This window comes from Merops nubicus, unplaced genomic scaffold, assembly GCF_000691845.1.
Source record: "Merops nubicus isolate BGI_N331 unplaced genomic scaffold, ASM69184v1 scaffold24292, whole genome shotgun sequence".
In the NCBI taxonomy this organism is placed as follows: Eukaryota; Metazoa; Chordata; class Aves; order Coraciiformes; family Meropidae; genus Merops; species Merops nubicus.
This window is the reverse complement of record NW_008595989.1, coordinates 35-24,428: the sequence shown is the minus strand read 5'-3', so window position 1 is coordinate 24,428 and position 24,394 is coordinate 35. Positions and strand designations below refer to the sequence as shown.

Here is a 24,394-nt window from a genome sequence, read left to right as displayed (position 1 = left end):
GAGGGGCCCAAAACTGAACCCGGGATTTGAGGTGTGTCCTCACCAGTGCCAAGTCCAGGGTCACGATCCCTGCCCTGCTCCTGCTGGCCACACTACTGCTGACACAAGCCAGGCTGCTGGTGGCCTTCTTGGCCACCTGGGCACACGCCCATCCCCAGCCAGCTGGCCACCAGCACCCCCAGGTCCTTTTCCTCTGGGCAGTTTCCATCCCCTCTTCCCCCAGCCTGGAGCTCTGCAGGGGGTTGTTGTGCCCCAAGGGCAGGACTTGGCGCTTGGCCTTGTTGAACCTCACCCCACTGGCCTTGACCCATGGACCCATCCTGGTGTGATCCACCTGCAGAGCCTCCTGACCCTCCAGCAGACCCACACTTCACCCAGCTCGTTCTCCCTAGGTGACTGGGGTGCCCCCGATCCCTGCCCCAGCCCGAGCTGCGGGCTGGCTCTGACCCGCCATGTCCTTCACGCTCCTTCTCAACCCCCTTCAGAATGTGCTGAAGGCTGAGGAGCTTCAGTGGCAACTGAAAGTGCCATTCACCTTTCCTTGCACCCCTGAGGGGCACCACGTGGCAGGACAGAGCCGTGGGAAGCAGCCCACTGAGAGGCCCCCACACGCCCCTCCCCGCGCCTTCTCTTGCAGCGCCGCTGCAGCCATGATGCCCGTGGCCGCCCTGCTGCCCGACGACACGCCCATCTTCGACCCACGCCTCCTGCAGGAGCTGGACTGGAGCCAGAACACCACCACCTTCTCTCCTGCCATCTCTCCTCTGGAGCCTGGCGACGGGCTGGTCCTGAGGCCCCTCTGCACCGCTGACGTGAACCGAGGTAGGGGCCTCCTGAGTGGTCGTTCCCAGCAGAAGCTGCCTGCAGGAGATGAGTGTTTCTGTGGGGTCTCGTGACAGATTAGGGTTTCTTTTTTAATCTGATTTGGGTTATTTTGGACAGAAGGGAATTGGAGCCCATGGTGGTGTGGATTGGTGTGGTGTTGGGTGACCTTTAAAGTTGGTTTTACTCTTTTAATAACCAATCTTCACATCCACATCAAATCTTCCAAATAACCCACAGAGAGGGAGGCCACTTGTTCCTACTTTTCCCTTCGATATAAAAGTGATGTGAACCAGCCTATTCTTCACACCTGGAGAGTTCTGCCATGCTGTAACCTGGATAAACAGCTTGTTCTGCACATGGGCTTTAATATCTCATCATTTCAGGCCTGGACTTGTCTTTCTCAAACGTGTGTGTCTGCACTCGAGCTGCAGTTCCCTGCTGCTGCATTAGCTGATCCTTCAGCCCTGCTCAAAGCCAGAGTTTGGTTTGGGATTATGGCCTAGTTGTGGAATGTGCAGAGCACAGGCCTCTGTCTGCAACCAGACTGGGTGGTGCAGAGGGTAATGGAATGGGTTGGGTTGGAAGAGACCTTGGAGATCATGGAGTCCAACCCTTCCCCAGCACTGCCAGGTCCCCACTGCCCCGTGTCCCTCACACCACATCTCCACGGCTTGGAAACCCCTCCAGGGGTGGGGACTCCACCACTGCCCTGGGCAGCCTGGCACAGCCCTGGGCAACCCTCAAGGGCAAGAAATTGTTCCTCAGGTCCAACCTCAACCTCCCCTGGGGCAGCCTGAGGCTGTTTCCTCTTGTCCTGTTGCTTGTCCCTTGGGAGCAGAGCCTGACCCCCCCCTGGCTCCAGGCTCCTGTCAGGAGCTGTGCAGAGCCAGAAGATCTCCCCTGAGCCTCCTTTGCTCCAGGCTCAGCACCCCCAGCTCCCTCAGCTGCTCCTCACCACACTTGGGCTCTAGACCCTTCCCCAGCTCCATTGCCCTTCTCTGGCCATGCTCCAGCCCCTCAAGGACCTTTTTGGAGGCAGGGGCCCAAAACTGACCCCAGGATTCGAGGTGTGGCCTCAGCAGTGCCCAGTCCAGGGGGCTGATCCCTGCCCTGCTCCTGCTGGCCATGAGGATGTTCACTCTCCATCCATCCGTGTTGGGTTGTTTGGTGCTCTGTGGAGCTGATTGTCTCTCTCATCCTCTCCTTTCATTACAGGCTTTTTTAAGGTTCTGGCTCAGCTGACTGAAACTGGCGTGGCAAGCCCAGAGCAGTTTATCAGTGAGTATCATCACCATTTTGTGGCATTTCTAGAGAGGCTGCTGGCAACAAGAGGACACTGGTGCCAGGGCTCCCAACCGCCTGCTGCCAGAGGAGTTTGTTGGCTCAGCTCCCCTGAGGCAGCCTTTGGCATTTGGCTTTGGATCCAGCTCCTTGTCTGGGACAGGCCTAAAGTGTACAGCTGCTTTTGGGGCTGAGCTTGAGGTACGTGGCAGAAGGGGGCTGGCTTGTGTTGGCTGCACTGTCCCAGCCCCAGCAGCGAGGCAGAGGCTCTGCAGCAGGACCCCTCCCCAGTGCCCCACTTGGCAGTGATTTAACTGGGGATGAGCAGTGACAGTCCCACTCTCCCTCTGCTCCCACAGAAACCTTTGAGCACATGAAGAGATCGGGGGATTACTATGTCACCGTCGTGGAGGACACCAACCTTGGGCAGATCGTTGCCACGGCAACGCTGGTGATCGAGCACAAGTTCACTCACTCCTGTGCAAAGGTGTGTGATCCTCTCCCCTCGCCCTGCACCTCGTTTATACAGTGCTGCCCTCTGGGGGAGCACCTTACAGTGGCCTCTTAAAAATACCTCCCGGCCTGGGGCGCTCGGCTCAGTGCTGCGAGGCAGCTTTGGCTTTTCTGAAGGAGAAGGAGCAGTCTGACATCTGTCCTGTCCTCCCTCCCAGAGAGCTCTCGAGCCAGTCGGGCTCGGTTCTGGCTCAGCAGGTGGCTGAGGATCTCCCCACCGCAGAGCCCCGGCTGGACCTGTGGGAACAGGGAGTTGAGGGACCCAGTTCTCCCCGTGGGGAAGGGCTGGGGTGGGACTGCAGCTCCTGCTGGGTGCTGGAAGGGGTGTCTTGAGGGTGTCAGCCACTGGAGGAGTCACATCTGGCTAGAGAGTGGAAAATCCAAGCGTGGAATGTAGAGCAGAGGGGAAACCAACACAGCAGGGTTGTGCTCGACTAACACAGGCCTGTGTTCTCAACAGAGGGGAAGGATAGAAGACGTGGTGGTGAGCAGGGAGTGCAGAGGAAAGCAGCTTGGTAAACTGTAAGTGTGTCCCCACCCTTGCCATCCCACAGCAAGCCCCGACCCAGCTGGTTTGTGTCCCTGCCACCCATCCACACCAATGGGTGCTGGCTCAGGAGCTGCCAGAGGTGGCTCACAGGGCTCTGAGAGCAGGAGGTGAGCTCTGCAGGGCAGAGCCTCCCAGCCAGGCATGAGGAAAGGCTTCAGCCAGGAGCCTGCACCAGCTGGGGGTCTTGTAATGGTAACATAAAGTGTTCTGCAAGGTGACAGGCTGGGTGTGAAGGGCTGGGGAGCAGCCCTGGGGAGAAGGCCCTGGGGGTGCTGGGGGTGAGGAGCTGGCCAGGAGCCCCTGGCAGCCTGGGCTGCACCCTCAGCAGCGTGGACAGCAGGGCAGGGAGGGGATCCTGCCCCTCTGCTCTGCTCTAGTTGGGGATGTCCCTGCTCAGGGCAGGGGGTTGGACTGGATGACATTTAAAGGTCCCATCCCACCCAAAATATTCCTGTTTCTGTGATACTCTGTTCATTTTTCCTTGAGTAGCAGCTCTGCTGCTGGTGAGGGGAAGTGCGGAGGGCTCTAACATGTCAGGACTGTAGGTCTGATTCCTTTAGCTAATTAAATATTAATTGATCCTGCATTCAGGGATGTTTTTTTAACTGTTGGTTTTCTCTCTCTTTCAGACTAACGTCCACCCTGACGTTGCTAAGTAAGAGACTGAACTGTTACAAAATCACACTGGAGTGTCTGCCAAAAAATGTGGATTTCTACAAGAAGTTTGGCTACTCGGTATCGGAGGAAAACTACATGTTCCAGCGGTTCTTTAATTAAGGACATCTTGTCCTTTTTCCTTCTTTTTCTTTGGGGTACAGACTGTTGGTGGAGAAGCTTGTGTTACAAACATTCTCTTCGTGGAAAATTTCTAAATAGTTTATTGCTGCAAATATAATGAACCCTATAACTATTGAACAGCAGATGTGTAAATCCTGGGGAAACAGAAATCACTGAGGGTTCAGAAGGGTCCTCTGGGTTAGGAAGGAAGTGCTTAGAACTCATTTTTACTACTGTTCAGTCTGAGTGATGCTGGTTTAGTTCTAGCTGGGTGACAAAGGACTCTTAAAGGGATGGTTTTTAACCAAAGGTCTATATTTTTATCTCAGATTTTTTCTGGCACTGTATTTTTCTAAAGGTTTGTCCTTTACTCCCGTGGAAGGACGGCGGAGCTGGGGCAGGAACTCGTGAGGGGCAGTGGGAGCTGGGCCTGTTCTTCCCACAAAAACTCACTCCAGTTTTAGTGGCCCCATTTCCCAGATCCGATTTTGTTGCTATTTATGGGGTTGGGGGGGGGAGAATCCTTTACGAGCTTTGCTAAAGCCTAGCCTGAAAATAGCCGGGTGCTTCTCCCCGCAGGGGTCCTGCACTTTAGCTGATAACTTGGTTTTCAGGATATTTGTTTTGTCGCAGGGCAGAAGGAACTGGGGTGTCTGATGGAGACTAGACCCCGCCCTCAGTGGGGCTCTGGCCACTCCTGGCTGGGGCTGGGGTGGGCAGTGAGGGATGCAGCTCCCTGGGCTGGAACCCCTGAGGAGCAGGGGGCTGTGGTTTTACTCTGGTGAGGTCTCAAACCAGCAGAGAAATCCTCACCCCTGTCCTGAGGGATCGTTGCTGCTTCGGAGACCTCCTGGCTGTAAACTCAGCTCTGTGGTTTCAACACTTTTGCTGTCAGAGGCCCTGACAGTGGAGTGAGGAATCCTCTGGCTCCAACCAGGGCATTGGACACTGGGGGGGTGGGGGCTCCAGCAGCACAGAACCCCCCTTCCCTGGCACCTGCAGAGCTCCTGGAGCCACGGTGGGGGTGCTGTGTGCTGCTCCTGATGGTACAGCACTCACTGTAGTGTCTCCTTGGTGATGTCTGGTTTATTTATTGATTATTTTTAAGAAAAAAAAAAAAGCTCTTTGTTTAAGCTGAATAAATGAAGACTGCCAAATGGATCTGGTCTGGCTGCCCTGTTGCTGTAGCTGTTGTCTTTCAGTACCACCTGCTGCAAAAACCTTTGTTTTCCCTTCTGGAGGCTGAAAATAACACTTTTTGAGGCTTATATTGATTTTAGACAGTTTTGCACAGTTTCATCATTGCAAGGATGACTTCTACACAGCAAATCCTCAAAGGATGTTCTTGGCATGGGGGAGCCTTTACCTGCAGGCACAAAGTGCCCCTCCTGTAGCCATGGATCCAAACATCTGGATTGCTTAGACATGGGCACGAGGCCAGGGCTCATGCCTAACTCTGAACTAATCCCATAAAATCAGCCACTCATTTCTGCTGGGCCTGAATGACCCTGGTGGATTTTCTTGCTTTTCACAGTTTTAATTAATTCTGAACATCCGTTAATTTAAAGTGGATTATTTGAATTCTGGGCTATCCACCCCACCTAAACAGCTCTGGGCCCTCATTAAGAGTTAATGAGGAGTAGGAGCAAGGGGCAGGCGATGGTGTGCCCAGCTTAGATCACTGGCAGACAAACCACTGGGGTTGAAAGCTGGGTTTGTGGCTCGGTGACAATGCCTCTGCTGGGCAGGCTCCAGGTCACCAGCATCCCCGCGGCTCTGAAGAGCTCTTTGTCCTGCACCCCACTGGAAACATGACGTGAGGAGAGGGCCGGGGGCAGAGCAGGAGCTGCCCTGGTACCAGGAGGGTCAGGGAGGTGCTGTGGGCTCAGGCACAGCCCAGCCAGCTGGAAGGAAACCTTGGACACAGGTTTGTGTACTTTAAATGGTCCCAGTTCACAGGAACCAGGGAAATGGCACAAATAACAGCATTTAACAGCAGCAGGTGGTGCTAAAATACATCATGCATCTCCCAAACTGAAAAAGCACCTGGATTTATACCTACAGTAAACAGCAAGACCTCCCTCCCAGGGGAAAACGGAACCAAGGATCCCATCAGAATCACAGGCTGGGCTGGGTGGGAAGGGACCTTTCCAGGCCATCCAGTCCAACCCCCTGCCCTGAGCAGGGACATCTGCAGCTAGAGCAGGTTGCTCAGAGCCCCGGCCAACCTCACCTGGAATGGTTCCAGGGATGGGGCAGCGACCACCTCTCTGGGCAGCCTGGGCCAGGGGCTCACCACACCCAGCAGCCAAAATTCATCCCTTCTCTCTAGTCTAAATCTCCCTCTTTTAGCTTAAACCCATCACCCGTTGTCCAGTCCCAACAGGCCCTGATAAAAAGTCTGTCCCCAGCTTTCTTCAAGGCCCCCTTTAAGTATTGAAAGGTTGCAAGAAGGTCTACCGAAATCCCAAATATCAACCCTAAGGTAACTACCTGCTTCTCCAAAGGTTTAATTTTGCCTCCTCCTCAGGATTTCATTTTCCCTCACTCTGCTTCCCCTAAGTCAGAAAGGGAACTTCACCCCCTTAACATAAATCTGTGGATCCCCCAAATCAGCTTTCTGCCTGGACCTTGGGACATGAGGACATTCAACCCCTGCTGATTCTGCAAGGCTACAGTGAGGGGCCCCTGCTGCCAGCTACCACCTTTGGCTCAACCACAGAAAGCCAACAGTAACTGAAACACCTACAGCAGTAAAGTAAATGAGACAGATGTTGAGAAGTTTTAAATAAAAAGGCTTAATAATAGATCTGAGGGAAACGAATCTCAGAATCCCTTCGGATCTGAGAGGCTGTTATCTGCAAGGCAGCAGGCAGACAGACCAGCATGACTGTAGGAGGCATCAGTAGGGGGTAATGGCATGAAAAGCAAAATAAGATTGGTGGAAAATGGTTAGTCATGAAGCTTGTTAGTTTGTGAAACAGTCTCCCCAGAGAGGGACCAGAGCCCCGGTGAGATAACAGAACCGGACTAGACACCAACCAGCCTCTCTGGCAGGGGAGAGCTGGCTGAATCCAGAGCCTTCCTCCATCTGTGTTTCATCCCTACCCCTTCCCAGGGGACCTTAAACAGAAGGCAATTTTAGGCCTTTTTTTCTGGTTCCCACCCTCGTTTCATCAGAAGCATCTGGTGAGCTGTGCAAGACAGACAGACACCCACGGACCCCGCCGAGCCTCACAGGGCGAGCGGTGACACATCTGAGGCTATTTCCCAACAGCTCCAGAGGAATTCCTGAGAAGAGAGTCAGTCAAACCCTACACCAGGAGAGCAGCACTGCACACCCAGCTGGTCAACTGGGAGGATCAGTGACTAAGCCAAGATCAGCAAGCTGCAGGCGTGGTCAGCTTGCCCTGAGTACACAAAGGGAGCAGAAACTCCTACAAAGTCAACAGGTTCCTACAAAGTCAACGAGCTGCTGGAGGATCCTCCAGGAAACGGCAGCATCAGGATTGATCCTCACAGCAGAGCTCCCCTCTGCCCAGTCCAGGTGATAGGAAATGATGCAACTATTGACTGACAAAGGGAATTGCTCCTTCAGTACCTGCTTGGAGATGCACTGTTCTAGCAGACAGATGGACCATTGCTACTGAAATCAACTAACTCATTTAACAAGCAGTTTTTTAATGCTAGCTAAAAGAATTCAGTCTTGCCACGTGTAAAATTGGTAGCTGCCCTCTGTATTAACTCAGCACATGCCTATTTTATTATGTAATTAATCAATACTCCTGTGAAGTTTAACTTGCATAAAACAAGGTGAGACTTTCAGAACAGCACTTGGTCTTAAATTGGTCTCAGAGTGTCAGACCCCAAAATAATTCAGTATATAATGATGTTTTCTAACAAGGCAAAGAGTTAAATTACTGAGTGGGTCGCTGCTGTTGCTCAGCTGCCAGTGGCACAGGGTGGTTCATAAAGCAAATTTCTATGAGCACAACCATAATATATATATTGAGAACAAGGTGAGTTTTAGCAAACTTTCTTTACTAAATTCTCTTGTTATAAATTACACAAATAACTTTATAAACAAATCCCCCCCCGCTTGCATTTTTTTTTTAAGTAATAACTTTATATCATACAAATAAAGAAATTTCAAGTATGAAAAGTGCATTATTGCAATAATACCTCTTTGCAAGTCCAAAAATCTTGGTTTAGAATAAAACTGTAAAGTGTAAAAAAGGAGTAAAACAATCAGTGCCATCTATTCATTCAAGAAGTCCAACATCTTAAAAATGATGCTTAGTGTGTCGCAGAGGCAGATGTACATTTGAAAGCAACAAGTAATTGAAAAGAAGCTCTGCATGTGTGTTCATTGTTTCGCATGAAATTGTTTTTTTTTTTTCCCCTAGTTTTCTTCACCTTTCTTGGCAGGAATTTGCAATCTGAACAGTGCTTGTCCTCGGGCATCATCCGTTCTGTGCTGCTGCCACTTGCATGGTTCCAAGTTCTTCATCCTCTTCGTGCATTCGCTTCAAACTTCCTGCAGAAGGCAAGAGGAAGGGGGATACCTCTGAAGAAGCTACTTGGAACACCTCTAGATGTTGTAAAGTCACAATATTTACAGCCCTCCCCTTCCCAAAAGGTTGAGGTGGGTGTTTACTCAGTGCAAACGTCCCCTCACAGCACCCAGCAGGACAGGTGGCATCACACCCAAGAGGCTCCTGACCTGTGGTACCGGGTGGAACCGAGAGGGACCTCTCCAGCTGCAGTGGGGACATCATCTGGATGGTTAACTTTGCTAGATAGATGGCTTCATATTCCTGAAAAAGTTCAGTAATGCACACTGCTATTAACTGGCTGTAATGCTCTGTATGGATGATAGAATCATGTCACAGACGGGTCTGGGCTGGAAAGGACCTTAAAGATCATCTAGTTCCAGCCCCTCTGCCATGGGCAGGGACACCTCCCACTAGACCAGGTTGCTCAGAGCCTCACCCAACCTGGCCTTGAACATTTCCAGGGGTGAAGCATCTACCACCTCTCTGGGCAACCTGGTCCAGGGACTCACCACCCTCACAGTGAAGATGAGGAGGACTAATTCAGGGAGCTTACTAGGATGGACTATATCAGGCAGAGATTTTATGAGGAGAAGTGTTGTTTATTGCTTTGATGAGAACAACAAAAATCATCAGGCAGACAGAGCAAAAGAAAACTTTAAAAATGGTAAGAAACATTTTCAAGAAGAGAGAAAACTTCAATTAGAAAAAAAACTGAGAATGTTCAGACTTTTTACTGAACTACTTACTATTGTTACTCCCAGGAGGCAACTCAGTAAGAACAACCCAAACTTTGGATACAGAAGCTTCAGAGATTTGTTACAAGGACAAACCACACAGGGCCCTGACATGTGGTTCTAGTGACCTGTCACACTTCCAGCACTGCACAACAACTCCTCACAGGAGTTACTTCCAAAAAGAAACCTCACAAACTCAGGAGACACTCAGTTACCCTGCTGTCAGCCACTTAGCTAACAGCAGAGACACTGCGAGCCTGTTTCACCACACTCTCCTGGTGTTTGCCCACCATCCACCCAACAGACTCCTGGAATATGATAAAGCAACCTCCTGACACCTTTATTTGCTGTTTCAGACCCGTGAATTCCATCACCTGTGGATGGAAGTGTCAAAGCATCACTGATGTGTGCCACAATTCTCACTTCTGAGCTCCCTCAGCCACCAATTAAGCTGTTTCAGAGCCTCTTAATCACTGCACAAGCCCAGGTTTTTATTTCTCCTCCATTCCTGGATTTGCTTTGTCTAAAGCTGAAGTCTAATGAAGCCACTCATCTTCCTCTCCAGCTCCACTACAGCTCCTGACATTTACTTGAAGCATCCTCTACCAGTAAATGTTAAGCCTAAGTAGAAATGGCTGTTTGGCAGGAAGATGATTCATCAAATAGCTTTTGAGTTATGACCTAAAAAAAACCCAAAAAGTCACCTGAAGTTGATGGACAAATCCAGCATTAGGATTAATGCAGAATCTTCTTTCTTGAACGTAGGTAAATGCATCCCTTAGAGAAGAAGAGAGAAAATACTTCAGTGGAACACGGTCCATGACAAAAATCCCTGTGGGTTCAGGCAGCTTCCTTCTGATCATCAGTTCTGGGGAAACACACCACCTCTGAATACACCTCTCAACTGGCCTGCAGACCTGAAATTATCCAGGCAGGATAGGAAGCAGTAGTTGTAAGGTATTCTTGGCCCACCCCCAGTGCTCAGCTTGCTGGCCTGTTTTCAGTACACTAGTACCACAGTCTTACAGCACCTGTAGGCTGGTGCCCTGCTCCTTAAAGAGAGGGTGTAAAACCTGGAGTGAAGAGAAATGGGATCAGCTGCCCCATGTAAAGCCTCCACTCAACCTCACTAGATGGTTTATCTATCAATACACAACTCTTTATGTTCTCTCCAAATTATTCACTTACACCACTTTAATCAATCTACAGAGGCATCAGTTATCTGTGCTGGAGCACTCTCTCACTTCAGCTTTTGCAGACAGAGGGTTAACTGTGTGACCACACTCTGCTCTTACCTGTACTTCACCCCAAATGTTTCCATTATGTATGCAATAACTAAGGCAGCACTGAAAAGAAATTTAGTAAAAAAAAAAAATTTAGAATATATTTCCACTGTTTAAAAAACTTCCTAAGCAGGATGGGTAGTTTCCTACCTTCTAGAAATCCCTGCATTTCCATGGACAAGAACTTTTCCTGAGAGGGGAAAAAAAACCAAAAAACCAACCATTCACACTTGTATAGACTGAGGGAAATTCTTTGAAATGTAGTTTTAACTTGTGCTGGAGAACTACACAGTAGCAAAGCACAGCCTAAGAACAATAAATGTATCCTACTTCACTACAGATTCCTAATCTTACTTCACTGTAGATTCCTAGCTACACCCTGTCCATTTCTGCCCTGGGATATGTGGATTCCTGCTCCTCTGATGATTTCTGGATAACAGAATCTGCATCCTGGGCCCAGAACACAGATTGAAGGCCCTGCTTTAGAGAAGGGACAAAAAACCTTCATGCACAGAGCACGGTTGTGTTCAAAGTGAAAATTAAACTAGATCTACAAAGAGGTTTGGTTTCCAGCTGGAGGCAAAAGGAGAGAAGAACACTTTGTTCTGAGCTGTAATACTCCAAGTCAAGAACAATAAACCCCCAAATTTAAGAAAGCCTCATACTCAAGAACCTCTTACACATAACACTAAGTTAGTTTTAAAGCTTTAATAACAATGTATTAGTAAATGAAGGAAAAAAGTTAATGTGATTTTACCTCCACCTTGTAAACTTCCATCAATAAATTCTTTAGTCTAAAAAGAAAAAAATCACAAGATTCAAAGTTTCTGATGATTTTAGCTGTTACTGCTACTTGCATTTGAGGTGGGTAGAGTTTTTGGAGCAGTCTGTATATACAGTGACAGCAATGCACTGTTTATACAGCCTCAGACATCACTTCAACTGGATATTTCTGTTTCTTTTGTGCTTTTAGCAATTGTCAGTGAAAAACTAGCAAAGCCAGAAACAAAAATGCATTAAAAAAAAAAAATCCAGTATCTGTGTCTTTTATAATCACTCTGGCACACGTTATGCCACTATAATGAAAAGCAACTTCAAAACATCTTTGCTTTACAGTTGGGGGAAGGAAAACAGGGAGAAAAACACCCCAAACCCACAAAACCTCAAAATGCTTTTTCTCTGTGAAATAAAGATAGAAACCCATAGCTCAAAACTAATGGCTTATTCCATTGCCAAAGGTCAGTATGCAATGGGTGTTGTTTAACTTAAAGTTACTTTTTAATTCCTCTACAGTAAATATGTTTCAAGATGCTGTAAAACTTAAGTTAAACCAACTAGCTACTATTTTCTGCTGAATTTGGCTTAGTATTTGATACAAGAGATGTAAATACCTTGGGCTTAAAAAGTAACTTTCCTACAGGTCAAGTTCTCCAGCATTCTTCCATGACCTGATTTGAGATTTACTTGATTTTTTTTTTTTTGTTTGTTTGTTTCTTTTAGAGACTGTAAAAAGATACAGCTCTTACAACCCTGCCTGTTTCTACACTTGTAAAAAGGAGTTAATTAAGTTACTAAAGTGGCAATAACAACATCACTTGAGTTCACAGCCCTTCCAGGTGCCTCAAGCTGGCTATCCCAAATTTGAAACTGGTATCTGTTAGTTCAGAAAACTCTTACTGGCCACCTCCATTCCCAACCCACACATGTTAACACACATATACTTACCATAGGGAAAAATCTTATTATATTCTCAACTGGATTATCGGCAATATCCAAGACTAAATACCTACAATGAAAACAGGTGCTATGAGTACATGGAAATACAGAGTTGCTGTCACTGGTAGAGAGCTGATTCAGCCCCACCACAACACTCAAACCTCCAGAAGAAAGCCAGAACCACCCTCCTGACTTTAATATCTGGTCCTAGCTCCAGAGCTTCTATGATCAGGCAATATGGGCCACTGCTCTTTCCTGGGGTTCCAAGTGACTTTTTCAGAGCTAGTGATTAAATTATCTCAACTGTTTTATTAGCAGGACAAACTGTACCCTGAACTAACAACTTCAAAACTGAAGACAGTTACTGCAAACTAATGGATAGTTCTCATCTGCAGCCTTGCTCTTCATCTAGAGGTCAGCAGGATGAACTAACTTCATGCTTTGGATTTAAGAGTCTTTTTAGAACTGTGCACATTTTTCAAACAGTTTTGACAACGTGAAAATACTTGGAAAGAAAACTAACACCAAAGTCTTGATCATTTCTCACCTAAATAACTGTTGGAAGTTGGGTTTAATAAAATTTGCTTCAATATTTTGCCGTATGCATATTACATGGGTTATTCCATGTTTCTGAAGTATAGGTAGCTGTGGAAAAAGAAAAAAAAGAATTTGAAGTTACAGAACCCAGGTATTACACTGTAATAAAAAGAAAAGCTACACTTAAATATACAATAGGGCTATATCATGTTGTCAAGAAAAAAAAACTTCAGAGCTAGCTTTCTAATATTCAGAACAGTGTGAGTAATTTTGTCTTTCAAGAGAAAGCATCAGGAGCTGCAAGGAAAAGCATTCCCAACCATGATAAAAAGAACAGGCAGTAAAGGTAGTGTGCAGAGAGCTTGTTTCTCTCTCCCCACCTTTCACTCTGCCTGCAATTGCAAGTCCCTGCATGATGTAGCAATTTCCAGCTAGCATCAGACTCTTGCTGGAATCAGACCATTGAAAGTAGGATCACTTAAACTATGAGGTAAAACTCCTTCGTGTGACTTCCCTGTTCTGAGTTGTGCTGCAACACTTTATTTATCAGGGTTCTTTTTTCATTTTTCTCCTGAAGCAATCCTTTAGCTCACAGGATTGTTATGGAAAAGGCAGTATTTTAAGTGCCAGCTGCCCCAGGATGTGCCTGGGGCCCTAGTTCAGATTCACTCTGGGAAAGGGAAGCATTGACACCAGTCCCAGGCAAATAATCCTGCAGGTTAAAAGGACCACCACATAAAAGCACCACATGTTACTTCCCCTCTGGCATCTGTTCCAGTTCAGGATTGCAACCAAATTTACACCCATATAGATAACACTCAAACATATCACCACAGTAACAAATCAAATCACCACAGCAAAGTTTCCTTAGGAGACACTATTCTGAAAATCATACCTTGCTTTTCATAGCTGAAGAATATGGGCCTAAAAATAACCCAGGTAAAATTTCCTAGGAGGCAGAAGAACAGACATTTAATATCAACTCCAAATTATCTGAAATAATACATTGCACTCAGCTCAGACTATGGCCATGGAAACAAGTAATTTACACAGGAGTGAGAGAGATGTTATCAAGTGTCACTTATAACAGGACAAGGGTAAAAAAAAAAAAAAAGGCAAATCAATTTGGCATAATAAAAGAAACATGATCTTTGTGCAGGAGATCTTGTTTTGGAACAGGAATCAAATCCTTTATTTGGCCTAAGTTCCAGCTTGATTGCTGCATCTTTCCCAACCCCAGATCAAATGAAGGGAACGCTAACTTTGGAATTAATTGTTGTCTTGTAATTATTTCCAAATCTCTCTCGTGGAAAAAAAGATTTATGTATGATAAGCCCTCTAGATTTGCCCTAGTAGTAGGAAAATATAAATTTTTAACCATTTATCTCCACAGCAATGAAGACATTTAGGTCTATAGATCTTGTGTAAACATTCAATTTTAATTGTCCATCCTACCTGAAACCAATTCCAACTAAATTTAAGTTAAAAAGCAAACCTCCAACACATTTTTAACAATTCTCTCCCCCAAAAAAAGTTCACAGAGATAAAAACATAGTATTTTGGGGATTCTGAAGGACAAAATCACCTGTTTTTTTCAGAACTTGCACAGCAGACCCTGCACTCCAAGCTGACAGTCCTCACCCGTGCTGCCTGACACTTTATCCCTAAAGATCAATTTTTAGACCAGCTCTTTTGTAGAACTTCTTGTTCTAGAAGAACAGACTATTGGTTTTCACTCAAATGGTAAATCAAAGCATGTCATACCTGCATCTCTCTCCTCATGGGATAGGTCCAATCCTTAAAAATAAAAAAAAATGATTACATATACACACAGGAAGGGAAAACCACATTCAGGGAGAGATCTGCATGTGCATGTGACAGAGAAGAATCAAACCCTGTTTTCTGCAGTTTGTACAAGCTGCCTGCCACACAACAGACATGTTGCTCACCTACTGCTAACTCTCCACATGGGTCCCAGAAACACTCCAGTGCAAGGAACTCTGTTTTGTAAGCTAATGTGAAGAAGCTTTAAGTACTCTACATCACCAGTGATAAAGCCTGTGCAGAACTGTGCAGAACAGCGAGTGTTGTACATCCACACCTCAGCACAGAAATTTCCCTTTAGAGTGGGGAGGGGAAAAAAAAAATAAAGGAAAAAAGCTTTAGAAATTCTGTACTAGCTAAAATAGAAAAAAAAAAAAAGTTAAAATCCTTTAACAGCCACTGAAAAAAACAGAAGATAACAAGTATAGCAGGTAGCTCCCTTAAAATCCACATTGCCTCACCTAATATATTCAAACTAACTTTATTCTGACTGTTCAGGATTTTGCTCTAGCAGTTCTAGAAACTGATGTTCTCCAGGAACCCAGCAAGCTGTTCAGGTGAACCTCCACATTCCTCCACCCTGGACAGCTGCACCAGGCAGGATCTGAGCACAGGAAACACACAGCCTTGTGTTCAGCCACGGGGACAAGACACTCCCCCTTGGTTAATCTGCAGCAGGCACATCAGACCCTTCCACAGACCTCAGACCCACAGGGCTGTGCAGGTTAACCCCTTGGGAACTACCTGTTCCCCAGCTGTTTACTGCCATCCAGCTCCATCTATCAGAACTTCCAGAGCAAACATCAGGACCAACGTTTTCATCCTTTGCTCCATTTTACAGAGCTGCCAACTGAAGAGAAAGATGCTCAGGCAGACTCTATTCCTGTCTTGCTTTCTCTACAACTCCCACTGGCCTCTATTAACAGGCTCTTACTCATGCTTTGACCCTCACACATGAAGGAGGTAGAGCTGAGATCACAGTTACCAGCTGGAGAAAAGAAAGGAAATACTCAAACATACCAAATAAAACAGACTGCATATATTTCTTTATGTAACTTTGTTGGTTGCTGCACGCACACCGGCAGCTAAGAAAAAACTTTGCCATATGTTGTTCTTCTTATGTTCCCATCTCCTCAAAACTATGAGGAGGTTAAATTCTAAATATTCCACCTCTGAAGTGAGAGGAGAATTACATTAAGAAAGATCTATAGGCCCTTAACTTGCAGCACTCTACACCTCAGCACCTGCAGATGTACCTGGAGCATGGATTTGAAATGAAACCCTTTTTTTAGTGAGAGACACAAAGAAAATCCAGTGCTTCCCCCAGAGAGGTTGTGCTGGTGCTTGGTAGTGGAATTAGAAAGGATTTTAGTATCAGTAAAGTTAATCTGGAAACCACTTGAATTGAATCTGGGACAGCGTTTCTGAGAATGCAAACAAACATGAAGCCACTCAAACCAATTCTTTGAATATTACCTAAAATGGTTATACAAACAGGGAAATAAGCTGCACTGAAATGGTCTTTGCTAAAGAGAGAGGTAAGAGAAGTTACTGCTGTGTGTTCCAGCTGTAACACTGAAAGCTCCTGGCTGTAGCAAGTAGAAATCCTGTGACCAAAGGATGATATTTACAGCACTGCATCCTTTGAAGCTTGACCCAACAGTGTTTTAGCATAATCTCATTGTCTTGCTGTGTATATGAAAGCATAATTCATTCCCCCAAAAGCAAGAACACCTCCATTTGGTCCAAGCATACAAACAATATTAAAACTCTGAAAAGCTTAAGCTACACTCCAGGAGTACACAAGCTTAAGTGGGTTTATTAGGCTATTTATATACTTGTAGAATTTAAAAGTCTTAATCTAGAGCACAATGAAAACACAAATTCATCACCACTTCGGTCAAGGGGACTTAACAATACGTTAAATTTTCCTTCCAAATGCCTCAGAGGCAGGAAATTGTGTTAGTCTCAGCAGCTGTAAGCTGTGCAAAATAAGTAGGCAAGAATTTAGCAATATACAGTCCAAGGGAAACCAAATCCAGAAGACAACAGATGTCACAGATGTTCTGAACAAGACAAAAATGTCAGTATTGGCTCCAGACATTAATCTACAGTGTTCTTCAAGAAGCCAAAAAGGTACAGTTTCCAGTGGGATTTAGTCTGCACAACATATCTGAAAGACAACATCTCAGATTAAATGTTTTCTCTATCCAGCTACATGAGCTACTTAAAGAGTGATGCTGGTGATTTCCTGACAGCCCTTCAGGGTTTCTTTAAACTAACAGTGCAACATTATTCAAGTGTTATGCAAAATCATGCCAAAAAAACCCCCAACCACCACGATTAATGTAGACTGAACCCAAGCAGAGGCCTCATTTTAAGGACTTCATCAACCATGCTTTCCACACTGTCTGAAGCACACAGCAGACAAGTAACTCAGAATTTCTCTTCTTATCAGACCAAATAAAAGAATTTTGTTAAGAAATCAACAGCTGATGCCAGCACTGGGGAGAATTACAACACCCCTTGGACTAAGCACTTGGTAGGTTCTACAGAGTAAGTGACAACTCACTGGAAGACATGATGTAAAACCTAAGAGGAAAAATGCAAAAAAGAACCCTCACAACTCCCAAGTTTTGAAGAAGACCCACTCACCTCTGAGATAACAGTTCTGAACTAGACTGTGGTTCACTGATGGGTTCATATTTCAGCTGTTTTGCTGAGGGTGTTCAGAGCACGTGGCTGCTGAATTTTGTGTTCACACAAATGAAATGCCAGTGACCATCTGCAGCATTTCAACTGCTGCCCCAGAGCAGAGTGAACAGCAAAAGAAAAGGGAATAAAGGATGTTTCAAAGCCCTCCCTTCCCCATCTACATACAGCCCATCTCCAGCTGAAATACACTGAAGAACTGAATGAAGAGATGAGACTCATCTACACTACAAAGAGCTTCTTGGTAAACTACATCAAGAGTTACTCTGCCAACAGTTATAGTTATTTTGTCAATATTTTGCCATAGATACACTTGTTCCTTTCTAGAAGAGCAGTTTAATGGCAAAAAAACACCAACACCTTACACAGACATGTGCAAATGCACATACACATGGACTATTCCCTGAAAAAGTGACCTTGGCAAGGGCTTAAATTAGCTTAAAAAATGCCTAATATGATTTTTATATTAACAGTCCTGACATGACAATCTGTCTATACTCAGGATCTACAAAAGCCAAGACTGTGGTTTTTAAACACAGCACCACAACGTGCCTTATGCACTCTGCCTACATCCCACCAGAAGGAATGCAGTGAAATGGACAGATGTGATATCACTTAACTGGTCCCTAACAGGCAGTTTAAGCCTGAAAACCCACCTAATTTTCACATTTTAAAGGTATATCCTGGTTGGTCTTTGTCGAAGCTCAGCTTTGGTCAAAAGGCAACCTGCAGTACTGCACTTTCATTAGTATGATTAAACTCCTCCTGCCTTATAATTAGCAGAGCCTCCAAACCACAGACTGCCATAAATGAAGAAGCTCTCAGAGGTGAAGGAAAGAACCCACACCACTAAAATAAATCAGTAGTTTAAAGAAGGAGAATCCAACATCAAGAAGTATCTTTGCTAGATTTAGCCACTGCCCCTTATCTGCTCAGCATCATTGGGCATCAGCCACCACCTGCAATGGCTCTCCCTGCTTCCAAGATCATCACTCCGGTTCTTTTGAAAAGCTGCACACAATTCCCAGTAAAATTTTCCTGACCACTTCAGGTTTCTGACCCTTTTCCACCACTCATACAGCTCTATTGATTAATAGCATTGCTTATCTCTCTGTACAGATTTCTCATCACAAGACTTCAGCATGATTCATTGCTCCTCCTCTACCTCAAAAATCTAGGGCTGTCAGAATTCTCTTGCCTAAATTTGTTTCCCTGTCTAGTGGGGCTTTCACACAAACTGTAACACTCATCTCTCCTCCAAACCTTGTACAACTTTCTTCCACAAGTTGTGAAGACAACTGAAGAAGCTGAAGACAACTGTTAGAGCCCTGCCAGCCACGCACTTTCCTGACCTGCTTCAGTTCCTTCACCTGCTCTGGCCAACTCATCACTTGGCTAAAACATTTTGCACTGCTCTGTTTAGGAAATTAAAATTACACCTGGACCGTGTTAGATGAGAACAGTCAGAGGGCACGATTCTATGAACTGCCATCACCCCCCCGAACAGGCTCCAGCTTGGACTGCGGATGGGTCCCGAGCTCCAAACAATCATCTTCACACAAAAGCTTTAATCCTGAGGCAGCTTTCAGTCTAATTTAGACAAAGAAACAAAATCAGATCTTGGGTTTGAAAGTATTTTAGACAATATTTTGAGAAGACTCTCCCAGCTGATACAGTCCAACAAAAGCAGGGGGTGAGGAGATATCACCATTAAAGAGCTGCACAAAAATAAAGCTCGTTGCACCAACAGCCTTTGTAAAATGGGACAGGGATCTGCCAAAAGCAATCCTGACATACTAAAGGAGTAGTAGAGGATACTCATTTGCCACCTTTTAATAAGAAAACAAATGAAAAGAAGTACTGAAAATATATTCCAGAAAAATACCTGAATATGACTGAACCCTGTGATGTCTATCACTGTGAAGCATGCTGCTTTAAGGACCTCAAAATCTGGTGCAAACAAAGACACCAAAGGCTGTGTCTTCAGTGTCAGGCTACATGTTCTTGGACAGTTTTTCCAGTTAGAAGCTTTTTTTTTTTTTAAATACATGCATTATTTTAATATATATAGAATTATTCAGTTGGAAGGGAGCTACAGTGATGATTTAGTCCAACTGCCTGACTGCTTCATACCTATTTCAGGTAGAAGTGCAAGTGTATAAAAGACAAAAAAATTAAACTCAGTCTTTCTGTTTCCTCCAGGTGCCCTGACAAGACCAGAGCTACAGTAACAAGGTGAAGAAAGGCTTAGACATCACAGCAGTGGCTTGTGAAAGGGTGAGTTTTTATTCCCAAGAGTGGGAATGGTGGTTTAATCCTATGGTCACCACGCTCAGGAAACTACCCAGGAGCTTTTTTAGCAAAGCTAGTTGGCTACCAAGCAAGATCCATGCTCCAGGTCACCACAGGTCAGATAAGCACTGGGACAAAACTGGTGCCAGTGGTTGGCAGGATGGGTAAAGCCATTTTTTAGCAAGCCAGCTATTGGATGGGCTTTGTTGTAACAGCGAGTCCTCCTCGGTCACAGATCCCACTTCAGCCTCAAGAGTGGTAAACAGGCTGGGAAGCAGCTGAACACTTGTTTGTATTTGGAAAGAGAGCTAAGACAATGGGAAGTCTTCATCATTCTGGCTTCTGGAAATACAAAGGAGTACAAAAGCAGGAAGGTGGGGAGGAAAAGCAATAGCAGGTGGGAAGGACGCAGCACCGAGAGGAAGGATGAAGCATCCAACAGGAAAATAAAGGCTATTTTAGCAAAGAGAAGCATAAGCCACAGCAAAGGATAAAAGGCAGACTAAGGCAACTAAAGGGAAAGTAGAAAAATAATATAAACAAACCCCAAACATTTCTTATTTGTCCCATTCTGTGACATGGGTCCAAAAGACACCTCTGCTAGCTTGTAAAACACCAATTAGCACACAGGGTCAGGACCTACAATAAAAGGTCTTGATTCACTTTAAGAAGGATCCGTAGGATGGGCACTACTGAACAGATTTCACTGGCAAAGGAGAAACAGTATTTGGGTCATTGGAAATGTTTATAATGGTGCAAGTAAGTCAGTCTTCATGGCCTTTGTTTAACTACAGCTAAGTGAGCTGGGCTCTACTGAGACAGCCAAGGAACGTAGAGGTCTCTTTAAAATCCCGATTTAGATTAAAAAAAAACCAACATGTTTTAAGTCCCTAGTTTGTAGAAAACTGCTCCAGCTGTGAGTCACCTTTGCATGTGTGGATGCTCAAGCCCTTCAGCAGGCTGCCCAGGACTGAGAAGATGTCAGTTTACCACAACTGACAAGACTGCTCCACTTCAAATGCCACAGCACACTCCTGATCTATGCAAAGCAGGCTGATCATATCCCACAGAGTTATGATCAAAATCTGTCACCTGATTTACATTTCCCACTAGAACACGGCATTTGTTTTAAATTTCTGTCGCTCTGTTATGTGGGCAGGTAAAATAAGTATTATAATACAAGCTTCCTACTTGGTTTAGGATTCCCCCTGCAGAGAAGAGGGATCACTGTTTAAGGGGGTTCTTTGTGTTTCCCAGGAAAAGTAAGAGCAAAGAAGTTTCAGAAATTTGTTCCACCTTTAGATGGACTGCATTACTGCACAGTTAAAAAAAAAAAGGCAGTCAAAAATACATTAGCATTTCAGACTAAATATAGCCCTCAAGACATGCAAATGTCTTCCAAAACATAATGTGCTAAAGAAAGCTTCATTTTTACACACAATAAAAAGGCAAATACGACCACTGAGTCAATCAGCTGATAATTCCATTACAAAAAGCCATGGAGAGTCCTAAAAAATGTCTAAGTACATCACAACTACTAGTTTGCTCAGCCTGCTTACCAGCAAATATGTTAATGTTTTAACCAAGAAATGAACTGGCAATCATTGCCGAGTTCCCATTATATATATTCTTTTTTTTTTTTGTGGTTTAAAATTTAATGGGAAAATAATTTCCATTGAATTCCTTGAATGTCCTTATTTTGCCATCTTTCCAGAAGATGTGCTAAGATGTCTTTCAATACTAATAAGTTAGCATGCACTGTCATTAACCCAACCTTCTTTTAATGGGTCTTTAGCCAGGCTGGTTAAAAAAACACAACACACCCCAAAGAGCACTTCCCAAATTTAAAAAAGTTTGACACCTCATCTTGAAAAAAAAATGCCCATTTTAGAAAAAAAAAAAGAACAGATCTAAGCTTGGAAATTATTTCCATGCTGTGTACAATCACTACTACTCATAAGACTTTGACATATTCACTCTCACCAAGCTGTAAAAGCACATTTAGGGTTTACAGACATTCACAGAGCATAGAAAAGCTTTGTGAGAAGGGCAAGTTACACGCTGAACAGCCAAAAATTAGGAGTAGAAGACATTCAGTTGGCATAAGGAGCTGTAAAAAGGAATTCAGGTTTTAACTGCCGTGGACTCACCAGCGAAATACAGAAGCTTTCACTGCAGCCTTCCAGTATCTGAAGGGGGCCTACAAGAAAGCTGGGGAGGGACTTTTTGCAAGGGCTTGTAGTGACAGGACAAGGGGTGATGGCTTCAGACTGGAAGAGGGGAGATTCAGATTAGGAATTAGAAAAGCTCTTCACTGTGGGGGTGGTGAGACACTGGAACAGTTGGCCCAGGGAAGTTTTGCATGCTCCATCTCTGGATGTGTTCAGGACCAAGCTGGGCTTTGAGCAACGTAGCCTAGCGGGAGGTGTCCCTGCCTGTGGCAGAGGGGTTGGAACCAGATGATCCTGAAGGTCCCTTCCAACCCAAACCATTCTAGGGTTCTGTGATCAGTTGGTCTGCCTCAGACTCCATTAGCTCTTCTTGCAGAACCAGACAACCCACCCATCCTGCAGCCAGCACGGGAGAGTGGACCAGAGGAAGCACCAAAGCCACCACTGACCCAGGGCTGTACCGGGGCATGCCAGGCATTGGCCAATACCTGTCTGAGCTCAACCTACAACAAACATGGTTCCACCACCTGAATGAACTCAAAGCACACACCAGCTACAGGGAAAAACTTGTGTGACTAAGAGGACGCAGAAGAAGGATCTTCTGAGATGGTATCAGGTTAGAAATTAAAGTGGCACAGCTCTCTCCAGCAGGGAAGCATCACCGGCATTTCTTAACATGGCTTTTCACAAGCTCCAAAAAGGACTGATAGCCAAATAGTTTAAAAATCTCTCCATCAGCAGAACTACATGTGGATTAGGGGCACTGCAAACGACCTACAGGCCAGAGCACTGACCTATTTATCTCGAGTGCATTCCGGCAGCCTGCCCCAGTCAATCCAACCACAGGCTGCTGTCACCCCTCACCAGCCAGCCCTGCCTGCTCTCTGCCTTTCCCTTCTGCCAGCACTAAGGAGTGTGAAGCTGTGCAGTCAGCCAGATCAGCTCACTGATTTGCCTTTTTTTAATTCTTATTATTTCAGCAGTCACGTGGTTACTAGTGTCAGCTGGGAGCAGGGAGCTAGGGGTTGGAAGTTAAGATTGCCTTAAAATGACCACCAAGTTGCATTTACCCTTGAGAAACCTACCTCAAGAAGTAAATGAGGGGTACCTCAAGTTCTCTCCCATCCCCTTCCCCTCTCAATACCTTGAAACCCAACCTACCAAGACAGCATGAAACCATAGGTAACCAACTTCCTGGAACAGCATTAGAATACTCCTCCTTAAAGAGCCTCCCCACTGCAACATACAAGAGATGACCCTCAGCTTTCCCTGAATTTTGTGGGCAGAAAGATTTTAGTTTCTTTAGCTTGCTTTTCCAAAGCATCTTCTTAAGAACTTAGCTGAAGGCCCAAAGATGAAGTCTCTTAAGCTTTGCTTAACAAGTTAACTCCACAAGAACTTTTTTGAGATTCTCATGTTAGTTTCAGCTTTCCTGGTTCTCCCAAATTCTCCAGCTGTAGTGTATTCAGATGAAGTCAGACACAAAGATAACGTGCTGAAAAAAGTTCACTTATAATTTTGAAAAGCAGTCCTTGAAATTCTCCACTATGTTCTAGCAGCACATGAAGTTCTAACACTCTGTACACTATACTATTGAGCAACAGAGCATAAAAAAAGCAAAAAATACAATCCACTGTGAAGGACACTGTGCTAGAATTTCAGTTTTCATCAGCTAACAGTTGTTAGACTGGCAGTGACTTCTGTTTTTTAACTTGTTTTAACTGCACACTCCTTAGCCATTCTAGTTATAGACAAGTTTGAAAAGGCACCCAGGCTAATTTAGTTAACCCTTTTCAGAAGCAGCTGTAGATAAGATGATTGGTTTCTCCAGAAAGAAAAGATATTTAAAACCAAACAAATGATAAACCTCACAGAGTGGGTATATCATTTGTGTTTAGAGGCACAAATTGATTACACCTTTCTGGAAACAATCAAGATGACTTGTAAATACCTCTAGATTCTGAAAGGGGTAGTAAAACTTGACAAGAGCAGAAAAGTTAAAAAAATAACTTCCACATTTCAGGTAACTCACCACAGTAAGAGCATTCAATGCTCGCTCAGTTCAAGCAGAAACAAACACTGATGTTTATGAAATATGCAGCAACCTGGAGAAGAGCTCTGATACTCTGTGACATTTGGCATTAAATACCTGAGGTTACCAAAGGGGGACGCTTAGGGCTGTCTGTGAGACACGAAAACACACCACCAGACTCCAGGGTCAGACCTGAGAAGCCACGCCAAGTTCAGAAATCAGACACCACGCAGGGTGTAGTTTAGTCTCAGCAGATATTGCCACCTGTCTTAGTTTGGAAGTCTTGGCTCTTGAACACCATGAAAATGCCTCCCCAATGGACTCACCAATTGTTTCTGGAGTAGCTAAGAGTTAGTAGGCACCAGCTGCTTAGGAAGGGGACACGCAGGTACTGGCTGCTAGCAGTTTATTACCTTTCTGCATGGACAGAAAAAAAGGGGCAAGCAGGCAGCCAGCAGCAGATGGAGGGCTGGGGACCATACAAAGGGAGAGGGAACAGGCAGGGGAAAGCAAAAGGGTGGCCAGACGTGCATGCCGTGACACACTGAAGCACAGGAGAGGGGACACCCGTGACAGCATGCTGGGCAGGGG

At 45.2% G+C, this 24,394-nt stretch overlaps 2 protein-coding genes across 2 annotated transcripts; one reads left to right on the top strand and one right to left on the bottom strand.

Moving 5' to 3' along the window:
• Window positions 1–650: 650 nt before the first annotated feature.
• Window positions 651–3,946, top strand: GNPNAT1 (glucosamine-phosphate N-acetyltransferase 1). Its single transcript, XM_008936259.1, has 5 exons — window positions 651–822; window positions 2,041–2,103; window positions 2,466–2,593; window positions 3,080–3,141; window positions 3,799–3,946. Exons 1-5 carry the CDS (start codon window positions 651–653, stop codon window positions 3,944–3,946), a joined length of 573 nt encoding a protein of 190 aa, XP_008934507.1.
• Window positions 3,947–7,981: 4,035 nt separating this feature from the next.
• STYX (serine/threonine/tyrosine interacting protein) lies at window positions 7,982–14,565 on the bottom strand. The gene is made up of 10 exons (XM_008936258.1): window positions 14,537–14,565; window positions 13,668–13,721; window positions 12,783–12,880; window positions 12,245–12,305; window positions 11,277–11,313; window positions 10,670–10,709; window positions 10,532–10,582; window positions 9,941–10,013; window positions 8,670–8,763; window positions 7,982–8,483 (listed from the first exon to the last, which is right to left on the bottom strand). The coding sequence occupies exons 1-10, from the start codon at window positions 14,552–14,554 to the stop codon at window positions 8,410–8,412; spliced, it is 600 nt and encodes a 199-aa protein (XP_008934506.1). The 5' UTR covers window positions 14,555–14,565; the 3' UTR covers window positions 7,982–8,409.
• Window positions 14,566–24,394: the final 9,829 nt, after the last annotated feature.